General features: G+C 41.1%; 3 protein-coding genes across 8 annotated transcripts in view; 2 read left to right on the plus strand and 1 right to left on the minus strand.

Moving 5' to 3' along the window:
- Positions 1-748: 748 nt before the first annotated feature.
- Positions 749-6,304, plus strand: LOC121673359 (krev interaction trapped protein 1-like). Its single transcript, XM_042046612.1, has 4 exons — positions 749-870; positions 3,473-3,680; positions 3,987-4,103; positions 4,556-6,304. Exons 1-4 carry the CDS (start codon positions 860-862, stop codon positions 4,622-4,624), a joined length of 405 nt encoding a protein of 134 aa, XP_041902546.1. The 5' UTR covers positions 749-859; the 3' UTR covers positions 4,625-6,304.
- A 2,373-nt stretch (positions 6,305-8,677) lies between these two features.
- Positions 8,678-20,383, plus strand: LOC121673362 (lanosterol 14-alpha demethylase-like). The gene is made up of 10 exons (XM_042046619.1): positions 8,678-8,904; positions 9,824-9,922; positions 10,928-11,104; positions 14,549-14,675; positions 15,744-15,918; positions 16,100-16,219; positions 16,684-16,879; positions 17,478-17,573; positions 18,470-18,638; positions 19,304-20,383. The coding sequence occupies exons 1-10, from the start codon at positions 8,731-8,733 to the stop codon at positions 19,480-19,482; spliced, it is 1,512 nt and encodes a 503-aa protein (XP_041902553.1). The 5' UTR covers positions 8,678-8,730; the 3' UTR covers positions 19,483-20,383.
- Positions 20,384-20,779: 396 nt separating this feature from the next.
- The window catches only part of LOC121673360 (A-kinase anchor protein 9-like), a 107,054-nt gene continuing 99,879 nt past the window's right edge, over positions 20,780-27,954 (minus strand). For 5 of the 6 annotated variants that reach the window (XM_042046618.1, XM_042046616.1, XM_042046613.1 and 2 more), the window contains 8 exons: positions 27,613-27,721; positions 26,563-26,748; positions 25,803-26,003; positions 25,171-25,403; positions 24,110-24,195; positions 23,305-23,425; positions 22,030-22,169; positions 20,780-21,379 (listed from right to left, as the gene is read on the minus strand). In XM_042046618.1, the coding sequence (XP_041902552.1) occupies positions 21,336-21,379; positions 22,030-22,169; positions 23,305-23,425; positions 24,110-24,195; positions 25,171-25,403; positions 25,803-26,003; positions 26,563-26,748; positions 27,613-27,721 (1,120 nt within the window). In that variant the 3' untranslated portion in view covers positions 20,780-21,335. The remainder of the gene's footprint in view (positions 21,380-22,029; positions 22,170-23,304; positions 23,426-24,109; positions 24,196-25,170; positions 25,404-25,802; positions 26,004-26,562; positions 26,749-27,612; positions 27,722-27,954) is intronic. The other variant, XM_042046614.1, reaches the window with a different exon arrangement.

The raw sequence follows: 27,954 nt of genomic DNA on the forward strand, positions 1-27,954 counted from the left end.
GGGGGGGTTTGTCTATTCTTAAGTGTGGATCACAGAGGCGGTCACAATTTTAAGTGGCTTAAAGAATTGTCCATATTCAAACTGGCCAGCTGATAGGTTCTGTTAGATCACAGAGGAAGCTGTAAGCACCTGTTTGCAAGAACATCACTTCCAGGACTATGCTTGCTAACCCATGACAACAGTTTAAATAGATTACATCGTTAGGTCTTGAGAGTGTCTTATTGTACATAAAAGCAAACTAGTAAAGGTTTGCATTCTTCCTTTTAGAGTTTTTTGTTTCCACATTTTGGGTTTTTTAAAAAAGGCAGTTGATGTAAGTAGCTTCTCTTTCATGTCCTGTAATATGTAATGTGGAAATTAATTGGGCTGAGTCCTTGGTAGTGCTGACTACAGGAGTGGAGGGAAGAGTATCTACAGTCTGTTATATTTTCTAAGTGTGTGATATGCTGATGTAAATGGCATTTTGTATATAATTTTGGCTTCCAAACTGGAATTCACCAAACTGCCCTCTAACCAAGTACGAGTCGTGTGTTCTGCTGGCATTTCTTCTCCATGCCATGCTCATGATGTGTGACACAGAGCGTGTAATGTAAAGCTGGATCTTCATTAACTGAGAATTGCACTGTATGTTAGGAAACCATCTCATCTGATGAGGCAAGATAGAGTAGGAGCTGACTGTCTAGCTCAATATGTGACTTGAAGGTACACTGTGGCAGACGTTGTTCTTTTTTCTTACTTTGTTTAGTGAAGAAAACCTTTGTTCTTCTTTGTTTTTCTCTTAGTGAAGAAAACCTTAAATCTATTGTACCAATAACTAAACTAAAAAGTAAAGCTCCTCATTGGACAAACAGGATACTTCATGAATACAAGGTGAGATAAATAAGCAGGTAAATCGTGTTCTTAAGCACTTTTGACTGTTTGGTTGTCAATTAATGAACAGAAATACTGGTATAAAAAGCTAAAAATGTGTATGTTCTGAATTTTTGGGATGGGTTGTTGGAGTGTATTTCTTGTACAGTTACAGATGATCTCTTTGTTAGAAGTAAATATATTTGTTATCTGTTTATTTACCTTCAGTGTTAGCTGTGTATTGGGCACACTTCCAATTTAGGCATAGATGTGAAAAAATCTACTGATTTAAATTTTCTTGTCTGCTCGTAGGAATAGATCCACCAAGTCCTTTTTGTCAGTGTAACTTGTATCTTAGGGATCTGGTAGTGCTGCTGATGTGCATGTGTCTTGGTTTGAAAGACAGGTGTCTGCTAAGGAAGGCAGGAGCCTCCCTTGGAATGGCAGATGCGACCCCCCCTTCCCTCCGAGTTACTATAATTTTGAAATCAAGGGGCTTTTAGGCAAAGATGTGGGAAATAGGAATAACAGTTCTTTACTATTATATATCTATATGTGTATAACCAGTCAAACAAACAACAATAACCATGGCAGTAACAGCGAACAATCACAAACCCAGTCCCAGCCTTCTCGGCTGTCGGGCCCTTTTCCCTCGGGTGCAGTTCCGCTCGCAGCCGGCAGGGGCGCTGGCGGCTCCCGGTGAGCAGGGCAGGTGCGATGGTTCCCCCGCGGCTGCAGGGGGCGCTCCGGAGCGAGCTCGGGGAGCACGCGGCACCGGTGCCCTGGGATCCCGGGAAGGGATGGGACAAAGGCTTCACAAACCCCTGGGCAGCTGATCCCGGTGTCCGGCCGGACTCTCGGGAACAGCAGGTTGGAGCTGCAGGGCCGAGCACAAATCCCGGGTGGCAGACGAGATGTATCCAAACTGCGGAGCTGCGCTGGGAACCCCCCGGAGGTCTGGGCAGGCAGGGCGAGCAGGGCTACAACGCAGCGGAGGCTCAAAGCAGTGGCGGGGGCAGGGTGGCCATGGCCCGGCTCCCAGCGGGGCAGGGAAGGTGGGCTTGGGATCCCGGGGTTTCTCTGGCAGAAAGAAAAGCAGCCGATGAAACAGCCTCCCTCTCCCTCCAAACGGGGACCAACTGCCCACACACCCAGGTAAAACGAAAGAGTAGCCAGATGCCCCCACGCCCGTAGCCAGCTCTTTTGTTTTCCTTAAGCCACAGTAATTTCTCCCCCTGGCGACACATATGGGGAAAATTCCTTTAACAGAAAAAATAAAACCAGGAGAACTCCTAACACCCCAACAGCATGTGCACACACACCCACACAAACTCTTTTGATTAGAGCAGTTAACTGAGCAAAATTTTTAAATGTGGACTTGGGCTGCTTGTGTAAAAATGCATCTAACTGAGGGCTGTGGGTCCCAAATGAGGTCAGATTAAATTTGTGATCTTCACAAGTAACTGAGGAAAAAGTGAAGTGTGTCAGAAGGAGAACAGCATCAGCTGATGTGCATCACTAAAGGTAGCTGCCAGGAAACGCTGCAGAGGTACCCAGGGAATGTTTTCAAGCCTTGCCCCTCTTTTTGAGATAAGATTACTCAATCATAAACTTCTTTTGATGCCCACACCTTTTTTGTCAGAAATTAGCAGGTCGTTCCTATTCTTTCTAATAGAGATGGAGGAGGAGGTGATGGTGGTCTAAGACTATGGTGTAGCAAAGTTGTCTCTACTCTGTCATCAAATTATATGTAAGAATGAGTATAGCTTTCTTGACTTCTGCTTTTGGGACATTATTTTGCGGTGTGGGGCATGGGGGAAGGGGAAAGCAGTTGCAATCTTTTGTTCTGAAGATTTTACATGTTAGAAATGGCTGTGTAGAATTGAGGTAAGCTTTAATGCAGGGTGTGGATCTGGAGAGGCTGATCCTGTCTAGCATACCCACAGTCATGGCCCCATAACTGTTGAAGATTTGTGTTCTCCCTCGTGTCTGTGCCTTCTGGTCTTGTCCACAGCCCAACCAATTTTTTAGTTGTTAGAGTGGCTGGTATCAGTCTGGTTTGAGGAGCACTCCAGCAATAGTTTGTTCTGACTGCTGTACTCTACTGAAGAGGAAGGAACAGAAACCTGTCTCATTCTGAATGAAGGCTCCACTAATGAAAAGAGATCTGCACCTCTCTTTTGCTTAGAAAGGAAAAAACAATCTGTTTTTGAAAGGAGGTACTTGCTCATCTTACCATGTTTCACTGGATTGGACCCCTTAAAGGAGGAAGAATACTTAGTTTTAAGGATTGTGATGCATTTAGTGTCAGATGGGTGCATAGCTGCTGATCCCAAGTCCCAGTTAGTTCTGAGAGAGGCAAAGCTGTGGGGCGCTTCAGAGGTTTTGTGTCTCTGCTCAGATTTCTGAGGCTCATACAGGTGTCTGGGTTTTGCCTCAGTCTCTTCCAGCACTTGAGCCTTTCCATGGCTCTAAGGTTTAATTCAGCTGTAGGAAGATGACTGATGGGAAAGCACTTTGGAAATATGCTTTTAGTAGGGATTGCACTGAACAGTGGATTTTCTTCAAACAATCACAACTGTTTGGAAGGACTTGTTGATTGCGATTATTTCTTTATTTATAGAATCTCAGCACCAGTGAAGGTGTCAGCAAGGAGATGCATCACCTTCAGCGCATGTTCTTGCAGAATTGCTGGGAAATTCCTACTTATGGAGCAGCTTTTTTTCACAGGACAGATATTCACCAAAGCAAGTTCAAGTAGCCATAAAGTCATCAAAGTGTATGTAGGAGTAAATGTAAAAGGGTTGCACCTTCTCAACATGGAAACAAAGGTCAGCTTAAGTGAACTGCCAGTGATAACTGTAAAACTTAATTCTCTTCTCTTAAAATCTTTGTACTAGAAGTAATTTCACATCCAACCGTTTAGTTAAACTTGACTGAAAATTTCCAAGATTTTAAGACCTTCGTAAGTCACTAACAAAGTCTTGCATTTTTTCACTTTACTACTTTATGAACTACAACTGCATTGTGGAACGTAGTGGTTTAAGTCTGAATCCTGTCTTTGTGAATGAAGCGAAGTTCAGTTTGCAAGTATGGAGGATATTTTCTGAGTGACCGTTTCCTACATTTGATCACAGGCTTTACTCCTCAGCCTAAAGTACGGTTGCTTTATGTGGCAGTTGGGAGATGGAGATACGTGTTTTCAAATCCACAGTCTGGAAAACAAAATGAGCTTTATTGTGCATACCAAACAGGTAAGCACTATCATTTTTCATCCTTTATGTTCAATTATTTTTTTCCTAAATTAGATAGGCAAGCCTCTTTTCCCTTGGGGCTGACGCCCCTTGCACAGTATAAAAGAAGCCCAAGCCAAGCCCACACAAAAATTATTTTAAAACTTTATTATTAATATTTCAGAATGTTTTCTTAGCATGTGAAGCCTTCATAATTCAAAATACATAAAATGCATCTATAATCATTAGGATAAACCTTTTGTTTAATTGAAACCGTTTCTTGCATATGCCCAATCCCTCATTCTCTAAGATTAATTCCAAATATAATGAGAATCACAGAGCTGGAGCCAGTAACTTTGTGATCGAAAGTAATGGAGTTTGAGATTGGATAAAGCTGAGAATTGCTTTTGTCATGTACTTGATTGTCATAGTTCTGAAATGCTGATGGAATTTAATTGCATCCCTTTACCCAGGCAGGACTCGTTGTAAAACTCCTGATGAAATTAAATGGCCAGCTAATGCCAAGTGAAAGAAACGAGTGATGGAAATGAACAATAGTTACGAGATGGCACCTGATGGCTGAGCAAAAAAGAACTTGTCCCTCCTCGTAACAGGACTTCCACGTACCTGAATTTTACACAACAGAAAAGTCAATTTGTACAGTTTTTTTAACTTTGTACAGAAGCTGCATGGTTTATTTTTTTAAAAAAACTATACTACATATCTATTATTTTTATAAGTATTTTTGTGTTTCATATATTAACTATTGTAGGGCTTGAGGTTAACCAATAAAGCTAATGAAATGTAAATGGTTTACCGAGGTTGACGAGCATGAATCCAGTAAAGCTTTTGTTCCCAGAGAAATAGGGGACTACCAGTGCCATTAAGCAAGTCTCAGTTAACCTATTTACCTTTCATGTCCTTGCGTGGAACATCAAGGAGATGGTATATGTTGCAGTATTTTGTAGACACCCTGTATTTTTAAGATACTATTGATACATATGCTTAAAAGACCAGTTAGATCAGTTAGACCTTTGAGCAACTACTTTTGATAAACTCTTTGTTTTTTATTTGGTTTCTGACAAACATTTTAGCTCGCTTTATTTTTACTCTTAACTTTCTCCTACTTTGTATTCATATTTATTCTAAAATATTGCATGAGGATGCCAAAAGGGAAATACTTTAAATCATTCAGAAGCCATATTGAATGTTTAGCATGCTTGTTTTTTAAAATGGATTTTTACTTTTGCTGTGCAATATAAAATGTGTGTATGGAGGAGAGGGAGATACGGATTTACAGATGAACTTTACTCAGAGGACTTCAGAAAGTTTAATAAATTCTACCCTGGATTGCAACATGTATGCAGTAACAAAAACTCATACAGGAGGTACTAAGTTATTTCTCTTAAATTAATTTTCCTACCGATTACTTACTTCAGTTTCTTCAGGCTAAAAGCAGTGCAGGATGCAGGAATAATGATGGCAAGGGAAGTCAGATACAGTTTGTAAGCATTCTGCCTGCTCTTTGTAGAGTCAGGATTGGGGCTCAACAAGTTGGGTGCCAAGTGTAAGGTGGGATCCTATGCAGTCTGAAACGTATCTTGTACATTAAAATAGTATCTGTAACACAAATCTTTGAAGTTTGTGGTTGTATTTCAGGGTTTTAAGTGCACTTGACTATTTCTTCCGTGTAAACTGCATGCTAAAACAGTGTGCAATATTTTGTAAAAAAAAGCTTTTTTAAAAAAATAAAAATTAGCACTTGCCTCTAAGTTTTCAAAGAAAAGCTAAAATGAATGTGAAGAACTGCGCTGTTGTATAGTAATTTTACTCATACCTTACTAGTAAGTGCAGTTTAAGAAATTAAAGTAGTAAGCTGTTAAAAACGTGAACAGGAGACTTGTATTTTGTATTCTTGTTAGCAAGCTGTACTTTTCTACTTCACAGGTCTAAATAACAGTAAATTTTCATGGATTGTTATACTTTATTTAAGGTAAATAATGCAACAGTCAGGTCCTTCATCGTGCATCCCTGCTATCACTTGGCACAGCTATCAGAAATATATTTCTCTACATAGCACTTTCTTAGAAAACTAGAGGAAAATGTTAAGAAGGTGTGTCAGTTGCCTATTTAACTATACTATCAATATGCCTTATTGCTGTATAGTCCTTTCTGCTAAATTCTTATTTATTACTACCTAATAAATGGTTTGCAACAAGTCACATTTGGTGTTTCTATTTTTCGTAGCCAGCATGAAAGTGCCATCAAATGTTACACCAAGCAGGTGTTATTACCAGAGAGCAGGCTTGTCTTTGTAAGGTATGTTAGAAGAGCATCAGAGAGGACCAGAGGGAGAGTGCCATGGTGCCTCTGAATTAAGGTGGTGCACCTCAGAAACTGCTCAGGAATTCACCAGGTAAACTTGAAACTGTTCATCATGGGAAAGCAGAGGTTTGCAGATATTGCATATCAGTATAGCCACTGAGTAGCAAGAGCCCAGCTCTGCAGTCCCAGAGGCTTCTGGCACCTGGGTATGTAGGAGCTTGTGCCACCCTGCTGTGGCAAGGCAGGTGTGTGCACTCCTTTCATCTGGAAGTGGGGAAATGAAAAACAGGAACAGAGAGAAATCCAACACTGCTGAGACAGACCATTAGTAACAAGCCTCATACCACTACCAAACCAAAAAAGTGGGAACCAGCTGCAATATGGGCAAAGCTGACACTTGTGCCTTTGTAAGCATGAGATGCCCAGCTCACCACCTACAGTCCATCTAACAAGCACTTTCTTAAAAAGCAAGAACCTGTACAGCTGACAAAAGCAAAGATTTAAGAGTAGAACACTCAGCCAGGCCCTGTAAGGCAAAAGAGTAACCGAGAACTTAAAACTGTGAAAAACAGGCACGATTTTACCAAGTGGCATAACTGACCCCCCTACCCCAGTGAGCAGCTTGTGCAAGAGGGAAGCCTGAGGGGATGGCCTGCTGCTGCTGCTGCTGCTGCTGCTTAGTGCAGGGAGCAATTGCTCCAGGGTGCACTGTCAGCTTACAGCTAGATGCAGCTTAAAGCTGGGCTGTGAGTGAAAAAAGAGATACAGGTTCAACAGAAACAACATACATGGTCTGCAAAAGCTGTGCTTTACCTTAAAGAATTGTTATTAATATAGGATAAAGATTAAAAAATTATTACTATTCTGTATAAATTTAAATATAATTAATAATTACATAAAAATGAAATGAAACTTTTCATATATAGGTAATTAATCTAGAAATCCTGTCTCTTGGAAGAAAAGGACTGACACTATTGCCACCAAAAATGTATTTACTTTGTAAATTGACAGTACAGAATGTCAATCATAACCCGCTATCTCTCATGTCTTTCGAAAGAGTTGTCAGAGCTTGTAAATATGAAGTAACTCTTTGTCAATCACTGCACTGATTAATGTCCTTTGGCATTGAAAAGTGTTGAAACTTAGAGCTTGCAGGCAACAAATTAAAAACTTTCCTAGAGCCCATAGCTGGCATGAAGAGTTTGAAGGTACTCAACAGTGATTCCATGCACATCTCAGCATTCACAAGCATTGTCTGCTACCTCCCCTCATCTAGTAACACTCAGCACACGTGAGACCTTGATACAAGGTTTACCAGAGGATATTACACACTTTAAGAAACAACAAGAATGTTCAAACAGTAACAAGCTTATGTTTTTGCCTGTGTACCTTTTCTAGTTGACAAAAGTACTCGGAACTGATGACAACAATAGATGTTGTCAACAAATAAGTCAAATTTCAGATGAAGTAGGGAATTTCAGAGAATTTAGGTTTCTGAACTTTGCAAAAATTTATTTAAAAGCATTACAGATAATCTTTGCAAGTGTACCCTGTTGAAATGTCTCATTGTATGTAATGACCAACCTGGCTTCCTGCTAGTACTCCCTGGACTCACACATTTAAACTTTTCTTTACGTAGAAACTGACTGAACAAACACTGCATTTAAAAGACCTACCCAAACCAGAAATCTCCGGAAATGCATTGATACATTCCTGTTGAATTAAAAAACTATATGGATAACAAGCTGACTTTGGCTGTGATGAGCTTTCTTAGTTTCCCAATGCAGCTCTGTGCACTATTTGATCTTAAACCCTTAGGTCTTAGTGGAAACTCACTTCAGAAACAACACCCGGATTTTCTCACATTAAACATTTGGAGCATCTGGAATTAAACACAAACAAGCCGTCCTCGTTCTCCGCGTGCTGTGCAGCCTCACTAACCAGCGCCCTGGGCTGTCAGCGGGGGCGCCGGCAGTGATGCCCGAGGCACGGCTCACCGTCGTCGGCCTCATTTCCCGGAGACCCACGTTCTCCGGCTGTTCGAGGACACGCAGCATTGCAAACACCCCGTCGCCGAGCGCCGCGGCGCCGCCGGCGGTCAGGCCGAGCCCTCGGGCGGCCGGGCCCGGCCCCCGCCCGCCGCCCGCCCAATGGCGTGGGCCGCAGCCCGGCCGATGCCGTCACCCCGCGCAGCGCGGCCGCGGGTTGGCTCCGGCAGCGGGAATCGTCACATGGGCAGAGATCAGCCCAGCGCCGGGAACCGTCACATGGGCTCGGATCAGCCCGGCCCATCGCACCGCCCTGCCCCGCGGAGCCACGGCGGATGGCGGCGGGCGCCGAGAAGATGCTGAACCTCATGGATGTCGGCGGGTCCCTGCTGGAGCGGGTGGCTGTCGGCAACCCGCTCTCCCTGGTGCTGGCCGCCTCCGCCTTCGCGCTCAGCCTCGGCTACCTGTTCCAGCTGGGGTACCGGCGACACCTCGGCTCCGACCAGAAGGTGAGCGCCGGGGGCGGCGGGGCCGGGCGGAGGCCCGGCGGGCTCCGCCGCTGTCCCGCTGAGGGACGGTGCCCGCGGGCCGGCGGAGCCGGGCGCTCTCGCTGCAGGGCGCGGGCGGGCCGGGAGCAGCCTCGGGACAGCCCCCGGGAGCGCAGGGGGAGCGGCGCTGCATCCCGGGCGTGTGGGAGCGGGCCCCGGCGGGCGAGCGGCGTTTCCAGCAGCCGCTCTGAGCGCGGCTTCTTGAGAGAGCTGCGCCGGCTTCGCCCTCGGCCGGCCGGTTGGTACCGCGGGAAGGAGAGGCGCGCAGGGCTTGCGGAGCCGAAAGGCGTTCCCGGTACTTTCATGGATGGAGCTTCAAAGAAGGCGCCTGCTTATGTATGAAACCCAGTGCTAACCTGAAGTTGCTTTTGGGGGGCTGTTTAACAAATCTTCCACCACTGTTTCATTTCTGACTGCCTTCTTTTCAGTTGCCGTATCTTTGTGCTTTACATTCAGAGGCAGCGTAGGAAAGAATCTTACTCATATTCACTTTATTTTAACCCTTGCTGCTTTTAAATGTAGTTCTATCTGAACAACTGAATATTTTTTAAAGGTTGGCCTTTTCACAAAAGAGTTTAAACAAACATATATAAAACTTCCTTTGTGTTTAGTTTTCATGTAAATAGACACGATTTTATTACTTTTTGTCACTGGCACATGCCAGGGAAGTGGTCACAGCACCAAGCCTGGCAGAGTTCAAGCAGCATTTGGACAACTCTCTCAGGCACATGGTGTGACCCTTGGAGGTGGTCCTGTGCAGGGCCAGGAGTTGGACTTCGATCCTTGTGGGTCCCTTCCAGCTCAGGATATTCTATTAGTCCATGATTCCATGATAATCTCTGAAGAAAATTCAGTAATTATTTTTCTCTTTCTTCTACAGAACTACCCACCTTTTATTTCGTCAGGCATCCCTTTCCTTGGTCATGCAATCGCATTTGGAAAAAGTCCCATTGAATTTTTGGAAAATGCTTATGACAAGGTATGTTTTCCCACATGACTGGATGAGCATATATAAAAATACTTTTGTGTATCTGTTAAGTTCTCTTTCTGGAGCCTGTTTAAAATCAGTTCATTCTCATTTACCACCTCAAATATGGAATGGAGTGTGCACAGTAGGCTCTGTGATCTTCAGGTCTCTTCATGTACCAGTAGTGTTTTCTGAGCTCTCTCTTGTGATTCAAATGTCAAAAATATGCTTGTGCATTTGGGTAATGCTCATAGCTGCATCACAAATTAATTAAAAAGCCATTTTCATGACATTATTTCTTGCTGTAATTGGTAACTTTTAATCACATCCTTTACCAGTCTGTGACCAGGCTGGAATGTAGCTGACCACCTCCATAGGCAACTTGATGAATTTTAAGGCCTCTCTGATGTTAAAAGAGCTGGTGGATAAAACCTCAGTAGTTTTTATACTGTAACAGCCCAGAAGAAATTAACTAAATCAGTAGAGCCTTAGTTCCAATTAAGTTAGGTTTATCAAGCTGCTTCACATTGTCTAAAACTATCTAGAGTTATAAGCTTAAATCTTAGCTTGATTAGCTTAGAGAAAGCCAGGTCCGGTGCATGAAGGTCTGCTGGAGACTACTTTTAAACTTCCAAGTCTTATTTGCCCCTAATTACCTATGCATAACTCCAAATCCAGAATTTTTCGAGACAGTGTTTGTAGATTACTGGAGTCAATATATGCTGCAATCTCACTGCTAATTTTTTTTAGTGTGACTGATCTTTTATTTATGTTTTCTAAAATAATTGGTTTTAAAATGTGCACATTCACATGTGTTCATTATAACATTAGATATCACTGGTATGTACATTGAGAACAGAATTTAAATATGGTTTTAAATATTTTTGTCTTTATTAAATCTCTGGATACTTAGGAGAAAATGTAATTTATGAAAGACTGTATATAGAGATAGGGATTTAATGATTTGTGTTCTTATTTAAAGGAAATTCTGGGGTTTTTTTTTATTCTCTCTCTTAGTACGGACCTGTGTTCAGTTTCACTATGGTTGGCAAGACATTCACATACTTACTGGGTAGTGATGCTGCTGCTCTACTCTTCAACAGTAAAAACGAAGATTTGAATGCGGAGGATGTGTACTCTCGGTTAACTACGCCAGTTTTTGGCAGGGGAGTTGCCTATGACGTCCCTAATGCGGTTTGTATTTTAAATACCAGATGAGTAGAAAAGCAGTGCAGTTTGAATGCTGAGTAGGCAGCCCTGAGCTCTTGGCTCTGTCTGATGGGGTTGTGTTCATATGCAACTGTGGCATATTGCAGTAGGGAAATAGTCTGATCTGGCTAATCAAGACTGAGCATGTTCAGGTTGCTTTCTTTACCACCTGGCCATTTGTCACTCTGGATGTTATCCTTTGTTCTTGAAACCATCTAATCTCATCATAGAGGAAAAACTAGTGAGTCACTTTTTTCTTCCCTTGCACCATGCCACTGACTGCAGCTCATTCTTCCCTTCCAAACAACTTCAGGCCTTTCTTCTGAGAAAGCCTCAGGAGTGATAACTTTATTTTTGCCATGCCAAATCTAAACATGGGAGTAATCATTTAACAGTTTGAACCACAAGGTTTGTCTTGCTCAGACAGAAATCATTCTGTATGTGTTTGCAGAATAGTCTGCATGGCAGCAGAGGGGCTGTGTCATGTGGCGTTGTATCCAAGCTAAGCATTGGCTGCTTTCTTGTTTGGGAGGGTGGCCTGTCATGTCAGACCCTCAAACTGCAGAAGCCAGCTTTTCTGTGGCCCCACTTGCTCCACTGGCACACTGTGTTCAGTGCATGTTAGGGCAGAGTAGTTGGGTGGAAAAAACAGCACTGTGGTATACTTTATTTTTGGATTTTCGGTTTTGGCCTCATTTTGTTTGTATAAATGTCCGACATTTGACTAGTGTCTGTGACCCATCAATTTCTTTGCCTCCTTAGCATGCCTCTTCATTCATGCCAGCCTACGTGCTGTGGTTGTTGCCTATTAATGATGTGGGTTAGGGACAGTAATCACTACTCTCTTTGCCTCCACACTGGCATTTTGCCATGATCCACAGAAAATATGCATGTTGTTCTTACCCTGTTCTTTTGAAATTCTCATACACAGCTAACTACCTACAACTTGCTACTTTCTAAATAGGTAAAGGAGAACTTGGTTGTCTCCTCCTTTGTCAGGAAGTACTAAATTGTGGATAGGCAGTTTGGGGGGTAGATTCTTTTCCACTTCATGGATTTGCATGGCTCCTCTCATCCCTATGAGAATGAAACCAGCAGGACTGCAGCCTGGACAACAAGTAGGAGATCATTTCTTGTGTCCTAGGAGATCTCTTCCATAAGTGGGGCCATTCTAACAGACCTGTTTCTACTAGTTCAGATAGTCGGAGGCCTTCCTCAAAATGTCAGGGATGGAGTTGTCAATCACTTTTGCAGCTGCTGGAGTGCGGAGGGTGCATGATTCTCTGCAATACATCTCATGTTCTTCTCTGGTATATACTAACTTCAGAAAAGTCTGTGAATCACAGACTGCTAAATTGGCCAGATTTTCACTGTGTTATGCTTCTTCTGTGGATCCTGACTGTCATGGGATGTCTGCTTGAAACTTAAAGGTCACGATTTGCTCTTAATTCTGTGAAAGTTTGCCCACTTATTACAGCTGCTTCGACTTCTGCTTGCATGCTCTTCAGTTTGTGGATGGATTTGAATGTCTGTCTTCATGCAAGAACTAGTTCTTTGATGGGATCTAATCTCATCCATCAGTTTTATAGAACTTTCTGTAAGCTCCTTGGAAATGGGCATTTCTTACAACCATATACTTCAGGCACATAGGGATGATTAAAGCCTACCTTATTGGCCCATCATATACAGCTTTTTTTTTGCTTTTTACTGAAATGAGGTATTTTTCTAGAGTTACCCTAGGCTTTCTTTTTCCCTGGAGTGTGCTTGAGCTCTGCTTTAGTCAAGAGATTAATCTTCTCATATTACTCAGTAAGCTTTGGATGTCTGTGGATATGTCTACTTAATTCATACCTGTGATACCAGAAGGACTTCTTTCTTATTATCTCTGCAGATTCAGGCTCCTCAGAAAATTCCTTTTTTTTCCCAAAAATTACTCTTTTTCCACAGCAAGGAGATGCAGGGAGTTTGCCACTGACATTTAAATTATCTCTGGCACTGGTTATCTCTAGTTTCCCTCTATGAAGCTAGCACGTCCAGTTGTGGCCAGAACATGTTCTGCTAGAGGTGAGGTGGTTTTTTTGCATAGTGTCATCACCACAATTTCATTTCAGACATCTAATGAGAAGGCATTTAGAGAGCCATGGAAAATTTCATTGGCATTCTACAATTGATGGGTCATCCTGAAGTTTCTTGTGAGATCCCCTTCTCTCTGCTTAGGCTGCTAAGTATCTCTTCATTTTGACCATGACTTTCAGTCACATGTTTAGAAGAACCACTCCTTATTCTTCAAAATGAGTAACTTGCTTATTTACCAGTGATTCTGGTAATTGTTAATATCCATAGTCAATATATCAGCTCATACTCACTCTCTGTCTCCTTCCCCCAAGCCTCTTGCAGATAGTTCTTTGTTGAGAGGAGCTGAAGTTGCAGAGGGTGTGTTCACTCCCATGTGCCATTCTTGTCTCCATCAAGCTGGAGCCTGGCTAGTATGTTGCAAGGGGAAATGTGCTTGTCTCTTTGCTCTATGGCATGTGTGTCCTCTGACAGACTTCTGGGGTCCTCACTGCATTCTCAAAACAGAAGCTTCTAGGGAAGTAGCCTTTTATTCTGTATCTTACATGCAGAGCCCTTGGTGGGAAGAGTTTTTGATGTATCACACTCATGGTACAGTGCAGAGCTGTAGGACAGATGTCTCATTCATAATTAGGGCTTAAAAATCAAATGAGTAATTTTCTGAGTCAATGTTCTGTCAATGCAGTGAATGCTTCTCATCTAATGAAGGGCTTTTCACCAGTAGGTTTATTAGCTATGAATCTATACAGAGAAAAAGAGGAAGAGGTGAGAAGGGTGTGAAACTCTCTACTTTCCTAGGACACAGTTTGCCTCCTGCTTCTGTGTCTGACCTCCTGGGCAGTGAGATCAGAGGGCTCTGTAAAAGAAAGGGTCATCTCTAGTCCAGTGGTCCTTGCAACTGAGAGAACAGAGGAGAGGGAGAGAAAGCAAGGAGGCTGCATAGCAGGGAACACGGGCTAAATCCAGACTTTGCAAAGATGGGGCTGGTTAAGTTTGTGATTATATATCTAAAGGGCATTCCATCATTCAACTTTGCATGCATCTTGTATCTTCAGGGATAAAGCTTAATGAAGATACTAAAATAGTCTTTTTGTTTGGTACTGCAAAAGGGAGAACTGCAGCTCCTTTGAGCTATTATTTTACTTGGATGTTTCTGAACTATTGCTTGAAAGACAAAGAAGGTGAAAAACAGAGTATTAACAGTTAGTTAGAACTGAGTATCTGCTGTACCCTGCAGTCCTAATCATAATCCCTATTTACTTCTGGATGGTCTTATAGTACAAATTCTAATAAGCTTTAATTACATTAATATGATGATCCTTGTACTGATTGCTTTTTCTGTCTTGGTTCTTTTAGATATTTTTGGAACAGAAGAAGATGCTCAAAACTGGGCTAAACATTGCCCAGTTTAGACAGCATGTATCTGTGATTGAAGAAGAAACAAAGGAGTATTTCAAAGCATGGGGAGAGAGTGGAGAGAAAAGTAAGCAAGATCAAATGCATTTTTCCTCCAATTTTCTGGGAAGTAATTAAGACCAATGCAGTACATTTTTGTAAAACATGTACTGGAATATTAAAGAAACTAAAATTACATAGGTAAAAGTGTACTGAACATCAGAAGAAAGAAAATACGGATTTTTTTAAAATCAAACGTAAGGCTATTGGAGAACAAAGCTGCTCAGAAAATCACTGAAAGGAATGAAGGACTGTCTTGGTTTTGGTTTCTTAATGGGCTCATAGTGCACCTGTTGTGCACATTTTGGATGTGTCAGCTCAGTGTAACCACTTCCAAGTCCCTGGGAAAAGCTGCTGCTCTGACACCCTAGAGAGCCTGTGCTGAAGATCTTGGCTCTGAGAGTTTCTACAGTGAAAAACTGCATCTTTGAAGCTGATATGGTTACGTTAGTGACCAAAGTGAAATAGTTATTTTCCCTCATTCCCAGCTTGCCCATCATCGTTACAAGCTCACAGTTGCATAGCAGTGCTAAATATTATTTTAAAATACATATTTATATTTAAATGCATAAAATTTATATAATACATATCACACTTTAATATGTTATTTTGAATTTATTTGATTTATATGTAATATAGTTAATAATATGGTAATATATAAATTGATGTTTAAGTGTCTAAGTACTGCTATATAAAAATAATTCAGTGAGCAGGAAAACTGGTTTCCCACGGATTTGGAATTCAGGGTTAAATCTTTGTATGGCTTATATTTATTAAGGATTGAGCTTGTGATGCATTGCTTGCTTTGGAAGAATTACTAACTCTGCTACCAAAATTTCTAGAAAGAAATACCTTAGAAAAAAGGTATCAGTGATCTAATTAAAAAGGTGTTTGAAGAGACATCTGATGAGACACATAGAAATTGTAAATTGGATTCTTTATTCTCCTAGTAAAACTATCCAAAACTCTATTTTAAATTATTAATCTGTGTCCAGTTACTTATTTTTTACTTACACAAAATAAAAATTATAACCTGTAAAACATAACATGTCACCTGAGATGCATCTTCAGTAATGTTTTTCAAATCTTTCCTCAGACCTGTTTGAAGCCCTTTCAGAACTGATCATTTTGACAGCAAGTCATTGCTTACACGGGAAGGAAATCCGAGGCTTGCTGAATGAGAAGGTGGCTCAGCTGTACGCCGACCTGGATGGGGGTTTCACTCACGCTGCCTGGCTCCTGCCAGGCTGGCTGCCTCTGCCGAGCTTCAGGTACTAGCAATAACAGAGGAAGCAACTCAAGCATTTTATCTAAACTTCACTGTTGTTTGGATTTTGCCCCCCATCCCCACCATTTCTTGTTCGTAAGCTATTCTAGACATCCCAATAAATCCTCATAAGCATTCTGTGTTACTTTGTATAAAGTTGCTAATGGAAGTGTTTTGAATCACAGGCGTCGAGATCGAGCGCACAGAGAAATAAAGAATATTTTCTACAAGGTTATCCAGAAACGTCGGGAGTCTGAGGAAAAGGAGGATGACATGCTCCAAACTCTACTTGATGCTTCATACAAGTAAGCCAAGAGTTTGAAGACTTGTTTGAAGATTTACTTTAGCTTTGAGCTCTTTAGTCAAAACTATCTACCAGAACCCAAGAAACACTCCTTCACGTTCTGAATTGGTTTTGTTGCATGCAGTTTGTCCTAGCTGTATTCTTAAAAACAGGTTTAAAACTTCACTTGTCAATGGTTATTCCGATTTCTGAGATTTTCATCGGTGGTCGTGAGGTGGCTGAGGTTGCTTCCTTTCTGTTTGCTGGCTGTTGGGGAATGATTTTCTTTAAGGCTCCTAAAGAGTCTCTCTCCCTCTATTCTCCCTTCTCCCTACCCTTAGATCTTTTGCCTCTCTGTTTACAGTAGGCAGTGAGAGAAGGAGTGAGTACATTAGAAGAAATGGTAAATGCTGCTGTATAAATAGCAATGCTCAATAACTGGAAATGTGACCAAACGAAGCTCTGACTTGGCTCCCTTTGCCGCAGGGACGGCCGTGCGCTGACGGACGATGAGATTGCGGGAATGCTGATCGGGCTGCTGCTGGCAGGGCAGCACACGTCCTCCACCACCAGCGCCTGGCTCGGCTTCTTCCTCGCCAGAGACAAATCCATCCAGGAACAGTGCTATGCAGAACAGAAAGCAGTGTGTGGGGATGACTTGCCACCCTTAACTTACGACCAGGTTTGTATCTTACGTTAGTCCTCAGGGGTATTTTTATACTTTTAGATGCTTATTTAAAAAAAAAGATCATCAGACATGAAACGCAGTCACAGTCACATGCTTTGTGTTAAAGTAATCATTAGCACAGTCATTCTGTGGTAATGCTGTTTGCCAGTACATTTCCTCTTCTCTTCCTGTCCAAGTAAATTTTCACCTTGATACTGTTTTTTTAATCAGTGTTCATTAGGGAAAGTGCAGCTCCTATGTTTATTTAATAAATGATAGTTCTGTAGAAGAGAAAGATCCTCATATTCCCACTGAGGAAAGCAATGCAGTGTGACCTTGTTCTTTAATTAGGCAACAGTAAATACTCATGAGACAGATCACTAAGACACTAGTTGTATTCAATTGCACTGGTCAGTGATTTTTTTCCTTCTTAATCAAATCAAATGGAAAAAAAGAAATTATCAGTGTAGTTTAATAAAAGTACATGTAAATATGTCCTGCTTACTCTTTGATTTTTTAAAAACATTCGTTTTTAAACAGTATAAAATAGCATTTTGTTTGTATTGAATAAACACAGCTATATTTTGATATATCATTTTCTCTATATTTTCAGCTCAAGGATCTAAGTTTGCTGGATCGCTGTCTAAAAGAAACTTTAAGGCTTAGACCTCCTATAATGACCATGATGAGAATGGCCAGGACTCCCCAGGTGAGGAACTTTTTGAAGCTAATTTCACTGCAGCAGCACAGGCCAGATCAGAGGTATCTCGGCTGGCAGAAGGAAACACAAGTGAGCAGTGTTTGCTGGCAGGGAGGAAAGCTGATGGCAGTCTGGGGTTCTGTCAGTGGTAGTGTAGCCAGCATTGAGGAAAGCAATTAATGCCTTGAACTTGGTATTTGTTACCTCCATCTAGAATTGTGTCCAGCTTTGGACCCCTGCAGCCCCCTGCAAGCAAGAGACTGATGGAAGTGCAACAAGCTGAGGGCCACCCGGATGGGAGGGCGCTGCAGCCTTTGTGGTGAGAGGCTGAGGGAACAGGGACGGTTCAGTCTGGAGAAGAGCAGGCTCTGGGACCTAGGAACAGCCATGTGCAGTTTTCTTCAGCAAAACTGACCCTTCTTGTAGCTACCAGTCTTATTTGAGCTTAGTTTGGTGCCAGCATTTAAAGCCTTTTTGTTTGCCAGGTATTTTTAATTGCTGTCATGGAAAAATTTGGCACACATTTAATACAAGCTAGGTAAATCCAAAAGAAAACTCGCTCTTTGTACAAATACAGTACCGTGTCAAAAAATGAAAATTTTTTTTTAACTATGTCCCTTGAATGACAAAGGCTTTCAATAAATTTTAAGTTCTTTTTTTTTTTTATTAAACCTCCTTCTGTAGAATTGCCAGCTTTATTAAAGCAGCTGGAAGGTTCCTGCAACTGCTTGAGCACTGTGTCCTGTATAAGTAAGAGAGAAGAAAATGCTAGGTTATTAATTTTAAATGCACTTGGCCAAAATCTCCTGAAATGTAAGCCTTGTGATGTAACACCTCAGGTAACACTTTAAAAAGAAAAATGGAGCCATTTTGTCATGTGTGGGGTCTTGTGTCTTCTCTTGTAGACTGTTGCTGGATACAATATTCCCCCTGGCCATCAAGTTTGTGTATCTCCCACTGTTAACCACAGACTCAGAGACTCCTGGAATGACGCTCTAGACTTCAAACCTGACCGGTATCTCCAAGATAACCCAGCAGCTGGAGAGAAGTTTGCATACATTCCCTTTGGTGCTGGTGAGTAAGAGAATGCAGCACCTTCCTGAGTGAGGCTGTGCTGAGGTGGCTCACACCAGCCATCTCCTACAGCACCTCTCCACGCTGCAGCATCTGAGGACAGATTTTTTTTTTTTTTACATTTCTGCCTGAAAGGTTTCTTACTTGAAAGTGAAAGTGCTGTGAAAATAATTAATAGTTCTGCATTACTCATAGCTGTATATATCTCTCACAACAGGAATCAAAACATCTTTAGGTTAGTGTGAGTGATGTTTGACTCACATCTTTTCAAGTCAAGGATAAACTTGGTAATAAAAGTTCAGCTGAAGGCAGAGCAAAAGTCTGCAGAGTCCCAACTTCCAGAACAGTTTGCAAATATTGCTGATGGAGTTAGAGTTGATCTCATTTCTCAGTGTTGCAAATGCTTCTTTGCTGATACATAAATTAATGCTTTCTAGTGGGGACAGAACAGCACAATCTCATTCCACTTACTCATCCGTTTTATGCAGTGACAACTTAGAAAAATAAGACTTGGATGGAGTTATAGAATGGGGTATGTGCAACACCAGAGTCTCAGATTGATGAGAAAGGGGCAGCTACTGTCCACATGAAATTTCTAAAGTTAGCTGATTGTCAAAGGCAATCCAATAAAATATTCTAACTGTGTTTTATGACTTTCCTTCTAGGCCGTCATCGCTGCATTGGAGAAAACTTTGCTTATGTTCAAATTAAGACTATTTGGTCTACTTTGCTTCGTTTGTATGAATTTGATCTCGTCAATGACTATTTTCCAACTATAAATTATACAACAATGATACACACACCTAATAACCCTGTTATCAGATACAAGAGGCGGTCTCTGTAAACTCTGGTGCTAAAACCTTACTTATTTAAGTGTATGAACTAACAGACTTTTGAATAAAATTGTGACAGAATGAGTGGCAATGGAAGCTGATGCATCTACTGTTAGGAAAGCAACAGTAGTCTACCGAATGGAAAAGTTATGCATCTATTTTGTTTGCCCACACTATTTACTGCTGCTGTGTATAACTGCTTGTTCTACAATTTTCTCATTCCATTTTTAAAGGAAAAGTGTCTTTTCTATTGATGTAACACTTTTAAGGTGCATGCCAGATCTTTAATGAAGAAAAAAGTCATTTCTACAAGTGGAACTCCTTGCTTATGAAAAATAATTGAAGATTAGTTTTCCCAGATAACCAAGGGGCAAGGCTGCCTACCTTGCCTCTGTACCCAATTACAGCAAACCCATCAGGGAACAGGCACCACAGGGGACTGCACGTGGTGGTGCCTTTCCTTTGGCATTTATGATTCTGTTCCAAGCAAGTGCGCGATGGTCTTGGCTGATTTAAGAAAATGTTACTGTACAGCTAAGTGTAGGCAGAGTTCAAAATGTTCACAGGTAATTCTTTTCAAGAATGAGCCATTTAACTGTCTAATTTGAAGTAGTTGTAAAATGCTTATGTTCAGAAAGCAATGAGTAATTCTCTAAAAAATTTTGAAAATGGTGATCTCTGGAAGCTTGATATAAAGTGTGAAAGTAACAATATGAACATACCAACAACATGAATTTTGTAAATAATATGTTTGTGTGTAAAAAGGTCACAAATTAAGTGAAATAGCTGAATGTTGTCTGGGTTTGTACTGACTCATGCAGGATTGTTAAATAGTGTTTGGTTCAAGAGTGCTGATGATAAATGGTAATGAGCTCTGGCTCACAGGAATTTTGAATTAAATTTATAAACAAACCTCTTGGGGAAGTTTCCTGTGCTCAACCCTGTCACTTCTTTTTGAAAACGTTTCATCAGTAAATTTGTAACTCTTGGAGTGGGTCATGCCCCCTTCAGCAGTGCTCAGTGTAACAAGGGCTTCCTCCAGTCTTTCCTGGTCTAAATTCAGTGTAACTGTTGTAAAACCTTGTGTTTGTATCAGTCAGGGCAGGTGGCTGGGATCTTCCCTCCCAGCTCTGTCAGATGTGACCAGGGTCTGCAGAAGCCAGGCTTGTCCCTGTCCCTCTCTCTGATAGCAGTGCTTTGGAATCTGTAAAAAGTAAAGCTGCAGTCACTACAAACAGGAGGAAGGCAGGAGCTCCCAGGCAGGAGCAACCTGTTCTGTGTGAATAAGGGAGCAGTTCTTGAACACAGTTAGAAGCATGAAGTCATGTTTATTTCAGTACTTTGACAAAATACCCATAAAATTCAAAACTTCTACCATTACAAAAATAGGTCTCTACAAGTGATATTTTGTCTGCACTGCCAGTAGCAAATATTACGAGAGTCAATGTAACTTCAGTAGCCTTGCCAGAAAAAGTGCAAGTAAACTTTGCTGAATGTAGCTCAATTTAATTAATACACAAGTTTCATCTTTGCACCCTTTTGATAAATAACACACCTCATAAGTTAATCATTTAAATTAGCATTCCACAAATATACATGTAATTTAACTGTGGGGGTTTTTGTTTTGGGTTTGGGGGGATTTTTTTTGTTCACTTTTTTTTTTTTTTTTCATAAACACAAAGTGCCTACATACATAAATCCCAGTCTGTGTGGGTGTGCCAGGATGGAACTGTATACAATCGTATAGCTGTGTTCATATTGGTCCCACAATATACACATTATACAAAAGCACAGAAAGAGCACAGATTTACAGAAGGCAATCTGTTAGCATCACTGCCAGTGATGGAGATGTTGAAGGGTATTATTATCTTCTTATACCCATGTGCAACTGAGTGTATGAAGTCGAACCTGTAAGATGGAGAAAAATTCTCATCAGGATTACTTAGAACAAGTAGGTACATTCAGCTGAATAAGCATGAAAGATTTTGCATGGGAAATCATAGAACAGGGACTTCTAAAGATCAAATCTTTTAAGAATAAAACTTCCTCAATGATGAGGAAGACTTCAACACAAAGCTTCAAAACTCAAGTTTGACAAATTTCATCCCATTGTTCTGACAATTTTCTTGAGGTATTCCTCTTACAGGAATTGCCATTATCTATGGGACAAATTGACTGTAACTTCTGTAATCGAAGTGGTAGGAGAAGAAATTCCTCTTCCATGTCCCAATCTTCTGGGTACAATTTTTTCCATGTAACTTAAACTCTTAGCAAGATGCCAACTGAATGCTTGCTGCGCATTTATTAGAGATCAGGGAAGTAAAGTGTTCCCAATAATCTCAAAATCTATAATTAAAGCATGCTTGTATCTCTTTTGAAAGAATTTTACAGTCTTCTTTTAATTGAGTTTTTTTGCTACAGCTCAGAAATGCCTCTTGTTTAAGGCTGAAAATTGATAAAATTGAAGTTGTTTGTTATGTATCTCAGAGAACCAGCACCCACTTGGCAGTGGGCCCTGTGCTCCCCAGGGATGCTGGGGAGGGTGCCTGAGCCCCTACCTGACTGCACGCTGCCCAGCCGCTTCTGCAGTGCCTCCAGGCGATTGATGTAATCTGTCAGAGCCCTCTCGGGATCGTAGTTCTGCAGCTGAGGACAGGCGAAGGAGACTGGGTTTAAATCAGCATGCATCCCGGGGAACCTAGGGGCAGAACAACACACACCATTTCAAAAAGGGCAACTACAAGTAAAAATATCAGCCACACAGCAAAATACTGTAGGTAGGGATACCTCATGGCCTGCATGTTCCTTAGCTTACCCATGTGGTAGCCAGCACATCAAACCCATTTAACCTCCCTGCCACTTAACTGTCCAAGCCAGAGAAACCACTCTTCCCACTTGCCTTCTCTTTCTACTGCACAGGATTTGTTGCTGCATTTTTTCGAGATGAAGACTGAGCAGAAAATTCCTAGTGTGATTGCAGCAGAAGCCACTGTAGATTGAAGTCTGGTTTTCTATTAAGAAGCTTGTGTCAACAAGCACTGCTATCTCTATAGGATTCTGCCTCTCCTCATTACTCTCTAAGTAAAAGTAACAGTGGCTAAAATAGATTAGAAGTTTTTTCCATGTAAACTAAGATAATACAAATATTGAGGTGGTTTACATGAAAATGAAACCCAAAAATGGCTAGAATTTGATATTCAGTGAAGATCTGAGCTCACAACTTCGTATTAGCTCATCAAAGGCTGATGGCACTCATAAAAATGTTGCCCTTGATGAAAAATACCTGGTTTCACTGGCATCTGCCTCACTGATGAATCTGGTATCACAGCTTAGGCTCGCCAACCAGAAGGGCTTAAACAAGAAAAAGCAACGGAGCTACCAAGCAGCTTCCACCCACACTCTGGCCATGACACCACGCAATTGTTGCCAGCCCATAGTAATGGGTGAACCTCGGCCACAGTGGGCAGCCCTGCTTTCCCTTCCCTTGGCTGAGAGCCCTCTCCACACCACACTGCCCCAGCCAGCAGGGCAGGCAGGGTCACTCAGTCACAAAGCCCAGGCTCTGCAGGTGCAGGAAGGCACAGCTCCATCCCGCGATCTCTGCCAGTTCCGAGAGCGCGACGGGAATCAGTGTGAGGGGTGTGCGAGCTTTGGGCTCAAGCACCTGATGAGTAATCACACACTGAATGCCTGAGGCATCATTTTTTACCTATTCTTACCAAAAAAGGTAAATCTTACAGCATCAAAGGTTACAAACCTTAGCAGTCAACACTGACACTTTCAGTTAGCTAAACAGTGCCTGAAAGAGAATAGTAAAAAAACCCCAAACGTACTTATGTTGAAAGTTTAGAGGAGATCTAGGAGACTCCATGCCTGACCTGGATCTATAGGAATGCCTCTGTTCTCCATAAAGATCCATGCCACCAGAGAATGAATCAGGCCGTAATTCATTACCTAGAAATATAAAAAGCAGTGTCTTGAAACCAAAAGCTTTTGCACTTCACTGGGCATCTCAAAAATGAGTTTTCTGTTTGCGTATCACAAAAATGGCATTTAACAAGTGTAGACCACTTTTAGACCCTCAGGGAAAAGCAGAAGTGAAATCCTGGCCTCACTGACGTCAGTGAGAAAACTCTCACAGACTGAGCAAAGGTTTTAGTGCAGACCTAAATAGCCAGTAAATAATAAAGAAGCTTCTGATTCTCCTTAGACTCCTACAAAAAAGCAAACAGAAAACTGTCATTTCCCAGACATAAACCTGTAATAAAAGAATGACAAGCTTTTGTTCTAAGAAAAAGACCACGGTGCAGATCTCCTACAAAAACTTCAATGACGCAGCTAAAATTGCTTTCATGAATGCACTCCATAGCGAAAAAACTTCCATATTTTTTTAAATACCACCCACAATGGAGCAAAACAAAACTGAAGAGAACACAAATAGCTTAGTGTCTATGCTGAGAATGGAAACTGAGAAATAAGCTAATCCAAACAATTACAGCGAAAGAAAGAGGGAACAGCCCCCATTCATTCCACATGAGGACAATACAAATTAAAACCCATCTCCATTAGGCAGTGACTTGCAAGTAAGGTGTGACTTGCTAATACCATTTTTTCAGTCATTACTAGACTGTGACTTACCTGTGTTCTGGCTAAAGACATCCCTATTGATAGTCAGAATACCAGAACCTGTAACTCTGTGCCATCGACGAACCAGGAACTTCATTCTGCATTTCAAATTAAAAAAACCAAAAAACAAACAGCTTCAGGATAAATGAAATAGTCTCATAAAAGTAACCTGCTTCTTTTATTCTAGAATGTATAAGAATTTCTTGACCAGCAAGCAAAATTAACAGATGGGCGTCTAAAACCTGAGTATCAAATACAAAACATCCTTTTGCACATCCCTAAGCAAGACCATCTTTTGTCCAAACCTGCTTTCAGCTTCACCTGTGCAATTCCAGAGGTGCTGTATAAGTCCAAGTGGACAGTAAATGGCTCAAGCACCCAAGCAACAGCACACCAGCATTTTAAAACCATACTAAATATACTTTCTTTACCCTGTCACAGCCCCAAAACTGCAACTGCAGAGCACTGTGAGTAAAAATCTCACAACAGGTACATGAATAGTTCATTGAATTTATACTACACACAAGGCTCAGAACAATAGCAAGCAGAAGTGCTTGGGGGTTCAAACCTTTGTGAAGGTTTGTAGCAACATGGCAGTACAAAGCAGTAATAAACTTTACTTTTTTTCCTCACCAATTCCTGCTCATCCTTAGTCTTGTGAAATTCAAAGGACTACCTAGATGGAGAAAACTAATTCCTAAATCTGTATTATACTTGTATGTATGAATTTAATCTTTAAAGGAAATTAAGCTGCAGAAAAAAACCTTTGTAACTAAGTGCAATCCTTAGAATTGCTCATAATTTTTTTTTAATAATATGACTTTACACAGCACACTCCACCCGTGCTTATCAAACACTGAGCCCTTTTCAACTACAATAAGGCTGCTTATTCCTATTACAGATTTTATCTACACTCTGCTCATCTTGTCACTCTACTGTATTCATGACTACCAAAAATACACCATTTAAACAGGATGGAATATGACAATTTCTAGATTTCACTAGAGAGCTAGAAAAGTATATATTAAACTGCATAGTCATTTCTGTTTGAAATGTAACTTTCTCCAGTTTACCTTGAAATTGCAATGGACACCCTGACTGCAGAGCGAAATCGTGTAAAACCCTTTGAATGATGTGTGATGATTTCAAGGTCTGTGTAGGAAGGCTGTCCCCCCATCCGTGCTATGAGGGCCAGCGTGGCTTCTTCACACTCCTGGAATCCTCCTAGTAACAGCAGCAAGTATTTTTTCTGATAGATGAGAGCTTTCCGAAAGCTCTCTGCTCGAAGGTATTTGCCATAAATTCTCTGCAACAAAAGAAAATGAAAAAAGCCCCATAAGCTCCACGAATCACTACAGTTCCAAGACTTCTGACATCGTTACTTCTCTAGCATTTCTGTGATTATTCATTTGTCACTATCATGGCGAAGACTGTGCTGCTGCTCTCTCTTGCTGAATGCAGCTTCTTATATTGAGGTTCACCTAAACATCAAGAAATGGAGCACACATAAAAGGACAACATAGGTGCTTACATGTCATTCTTGGATAGAAAAAATAATAGTCAGGTATCTGAGGATGAAAATTTTAAAACTGAATTAGTATCTGTTTACGCAGAATAAAGCAGAGCGAACACAATGAAAAATAGGCCCATATCAAAATTTAAAAAGCAGCTGTAGTTAATACGTGGGGAAAAAAAATCTTCCTACCCTTAAAACAGCATTTTCAGTATCTGATCCCAGTTCTCTGAGGAAAGCCTCACTCCTGAGCTCTGCTCTTAGCTTGGAGAGTTCTGCATCAGCTTGTTTCAAAGATTTCTGCAGCGACAGCCTTTCTCTGTTCCACATTTCCTTCTCAGAGGCAACAAGAGTATCAATATTAACTCCAACATCTGATGAATGCCTAGAAGACTGAAGACAAAGGAAACTGAATTTGAATGACTTGGATGATTTGGAAAAGCTTAAGCTGTGTCATCCTAGTCATTGGCTTGGTGGAGAGCTCATAAAATTAATGAGAAAAACTACCCATTGGTTGGATCTGAGGCCACCCTTGCGCTCTGACACCTCAAAAGCAGTGACTTTAGGAGCCTGATCAATGTCCCAGAAAGATACAGCTTCTGCAAAAAATACTGCCCTCAAGTGGATCATATTAGCTTAACGATCTTGAAGCTATCTGGATCTATTAGCTGCTTACCACGGTGACAAGATACAGATAAAAAAGAAAGGCACAAGGCATTTAAAAGAAAAGAGTAGTTAACAAAAAAGAAGCTGGGTAAAATCACTAAGTTTTACATTTAACAGTGAGCTGAGACATACTGATCACTGAACAAGAATAACTCACACCCATTTACTCTGTAGAGGGAAACCAGGAAAGACAGCTTGATCACTTTCAACTGGGTGACTAGGATAACGAATTACGCTTTTATGTCTCTATACATAACTCATTACATCAGCACCACCATAGACATACACAGTCTGCTGAAGGTTGTCTGTGCTGGTGTCTTCTCAGTTCTTCCTCCAGTTTCATAACAGCATTCCTCAAATTATTCTTCTCTTCGCTCAGTCTGCTGACAAAGCCCGTCAGCTCAGCATTTTGCCTCAGCAGCCTCTCAGTCAGTGAGCTGGACGGAGTCCCTGGTGGCAGCACCAGCTTCAGCTGTGAGGAAGAAAGAAAACCAAACTCAACCTCTATTAGATCCAAGTTGCCAATTTGAAAATAACTGGCTTACAGTGAAAAACTTTTGTAGATAATAGCTTTGCATCAACTTGTACATAAAAACTTCAGTGTACATGTAAACTACAGATTAATGTGACTTTCTTGTCTATACTTATCCTGTACATTACAACAGAGTACTTTCATACAAGCTCAATTGTATCAGCTATAACAATTTGCAAAGTTTTCTACTACGTTTATCTATCTTAGAGGAAAAGAAAAGCCTCAAGGCTTTTTTCAAGTTACATTGAAAACACTTCCTCTTAAAATACAGGTAAGGATCAAATCAAGCTCACTTAAAAATCAAATATTGCCAAATTCCTTGCAACAGATTACCTCACTTCATTTTTTACACAGGTGCATGTTACTCAATCTTCAGTGGCCTTTCCTTTGGTAAACACAGGGCAGTTTAAGTAAACGTGTTGTGTCAACACAATACAGTAAATACTAAGTGTTGATTTTAATATTAGGAAGTACTGAGAAAAGTTTCCTCAGTTACAGGATTACTGCTGAAAGGTAAAGAACTTCTCTTAAAGAAAAAGCCAAGAGATACAGAAATTTAAAATGAAACTGGAAAAGTTTTAATTTGAAAGTTGAAAAATCACTTAAAGTATAAAAAAATAAAAAAAAATAAAAGGAAGGATGTTTTTACCCCTTTACTTTACCAACTTCAATCAGAACACTCACTGGAATTTTCCTTTATAAAGTAAAGACCTGAGTAAGTACAGGCTTACAAACTCCTTACTGGTTTCTGCCCACATATCATCATCCAAACTCTCCCATCAAAGTTACAGCATTGACTCTCACCTCTTCCAGACTGGAGAATCCAGGCAGTGTTTTCAGTTCTGAAATAACTTCTTCAATAGCATTTTGTACTGCAATGAAGTCTTGATCATCTGCTGTTTCAAACTGCAATCTGAAACAACAGGGACAGTTTGAACAGCAGACAACTCTGACACCCTGAGCCAGACTAACAGGACTAGATTCCTATGCACTGGATCTATAGCAAGTCACTTCAGCACCATTACTGGAGACAGGGCAACATTTTCAGGACTGCTCAGTGACTCTAAACAAAATTGTCTTGATATAGAAAAAAAAGCGTATAAAACAGTTTCCACTCATTTGTAGACAGGGATGTTCTACATGAAC

The sequence above is a fragment of the Corvus kubaryi genome, unplaced genomic scaffold (assembly GCF_017639235.1).
Source record: "Corvus kubaryi isolate FWS band 111438036 unplaced genomic scaffold, C.kubaryi_AGA036_p1.0 65365, whole genome shotgun sequence".
Classification (NCBI taxonomy): Eukaryota; Metazoa; Chordata; class Aves; order Passeriformes; family Corvidae; genus Corvus; species Corvus kubaryi.

Bases quoted from the DNA above. Each gene is read 5' to 3' on its own strand.
- LOC121673359 (XM_042046612.1), top strand. The intron at 3,681-3,986 runs GTCAGCTTAAGT...ATTTGATCACAG, and splicing joins TTCTCAACATGGAAACAAAG to GCTTTACTCCTCAGCCTAAA. The intron at 4,104-4,555 runs GTAAGCACTATC...CCCTTTACCCAG, and splicing joins TTATTGTGCATACCAAACAG to GCAGGACTCGTTGTAAAACT.
- LOC121673362 (XM_042046619.1), top strand. From the start codon at position 8,731: ATGGCGGCGGGCGCCGAGAAGATGCTGAACCTCATGGATGTCGGCGGG. The intron at 17,574-18,469 runs GTGAGGAACTTT...CTTCTCTTGTAG, and splicing joins GAATGGCCAGGACTCCCCAG to ACTGTTGCTGGATACAATAT. The intron at 18,639-19,303 runs GTGAGTAAGAGA...CTTTCCTTCTAG, and splicing joins ATACATTCCCTTTGGTGCTG to GCCGTCATCGCTGCATTGGA.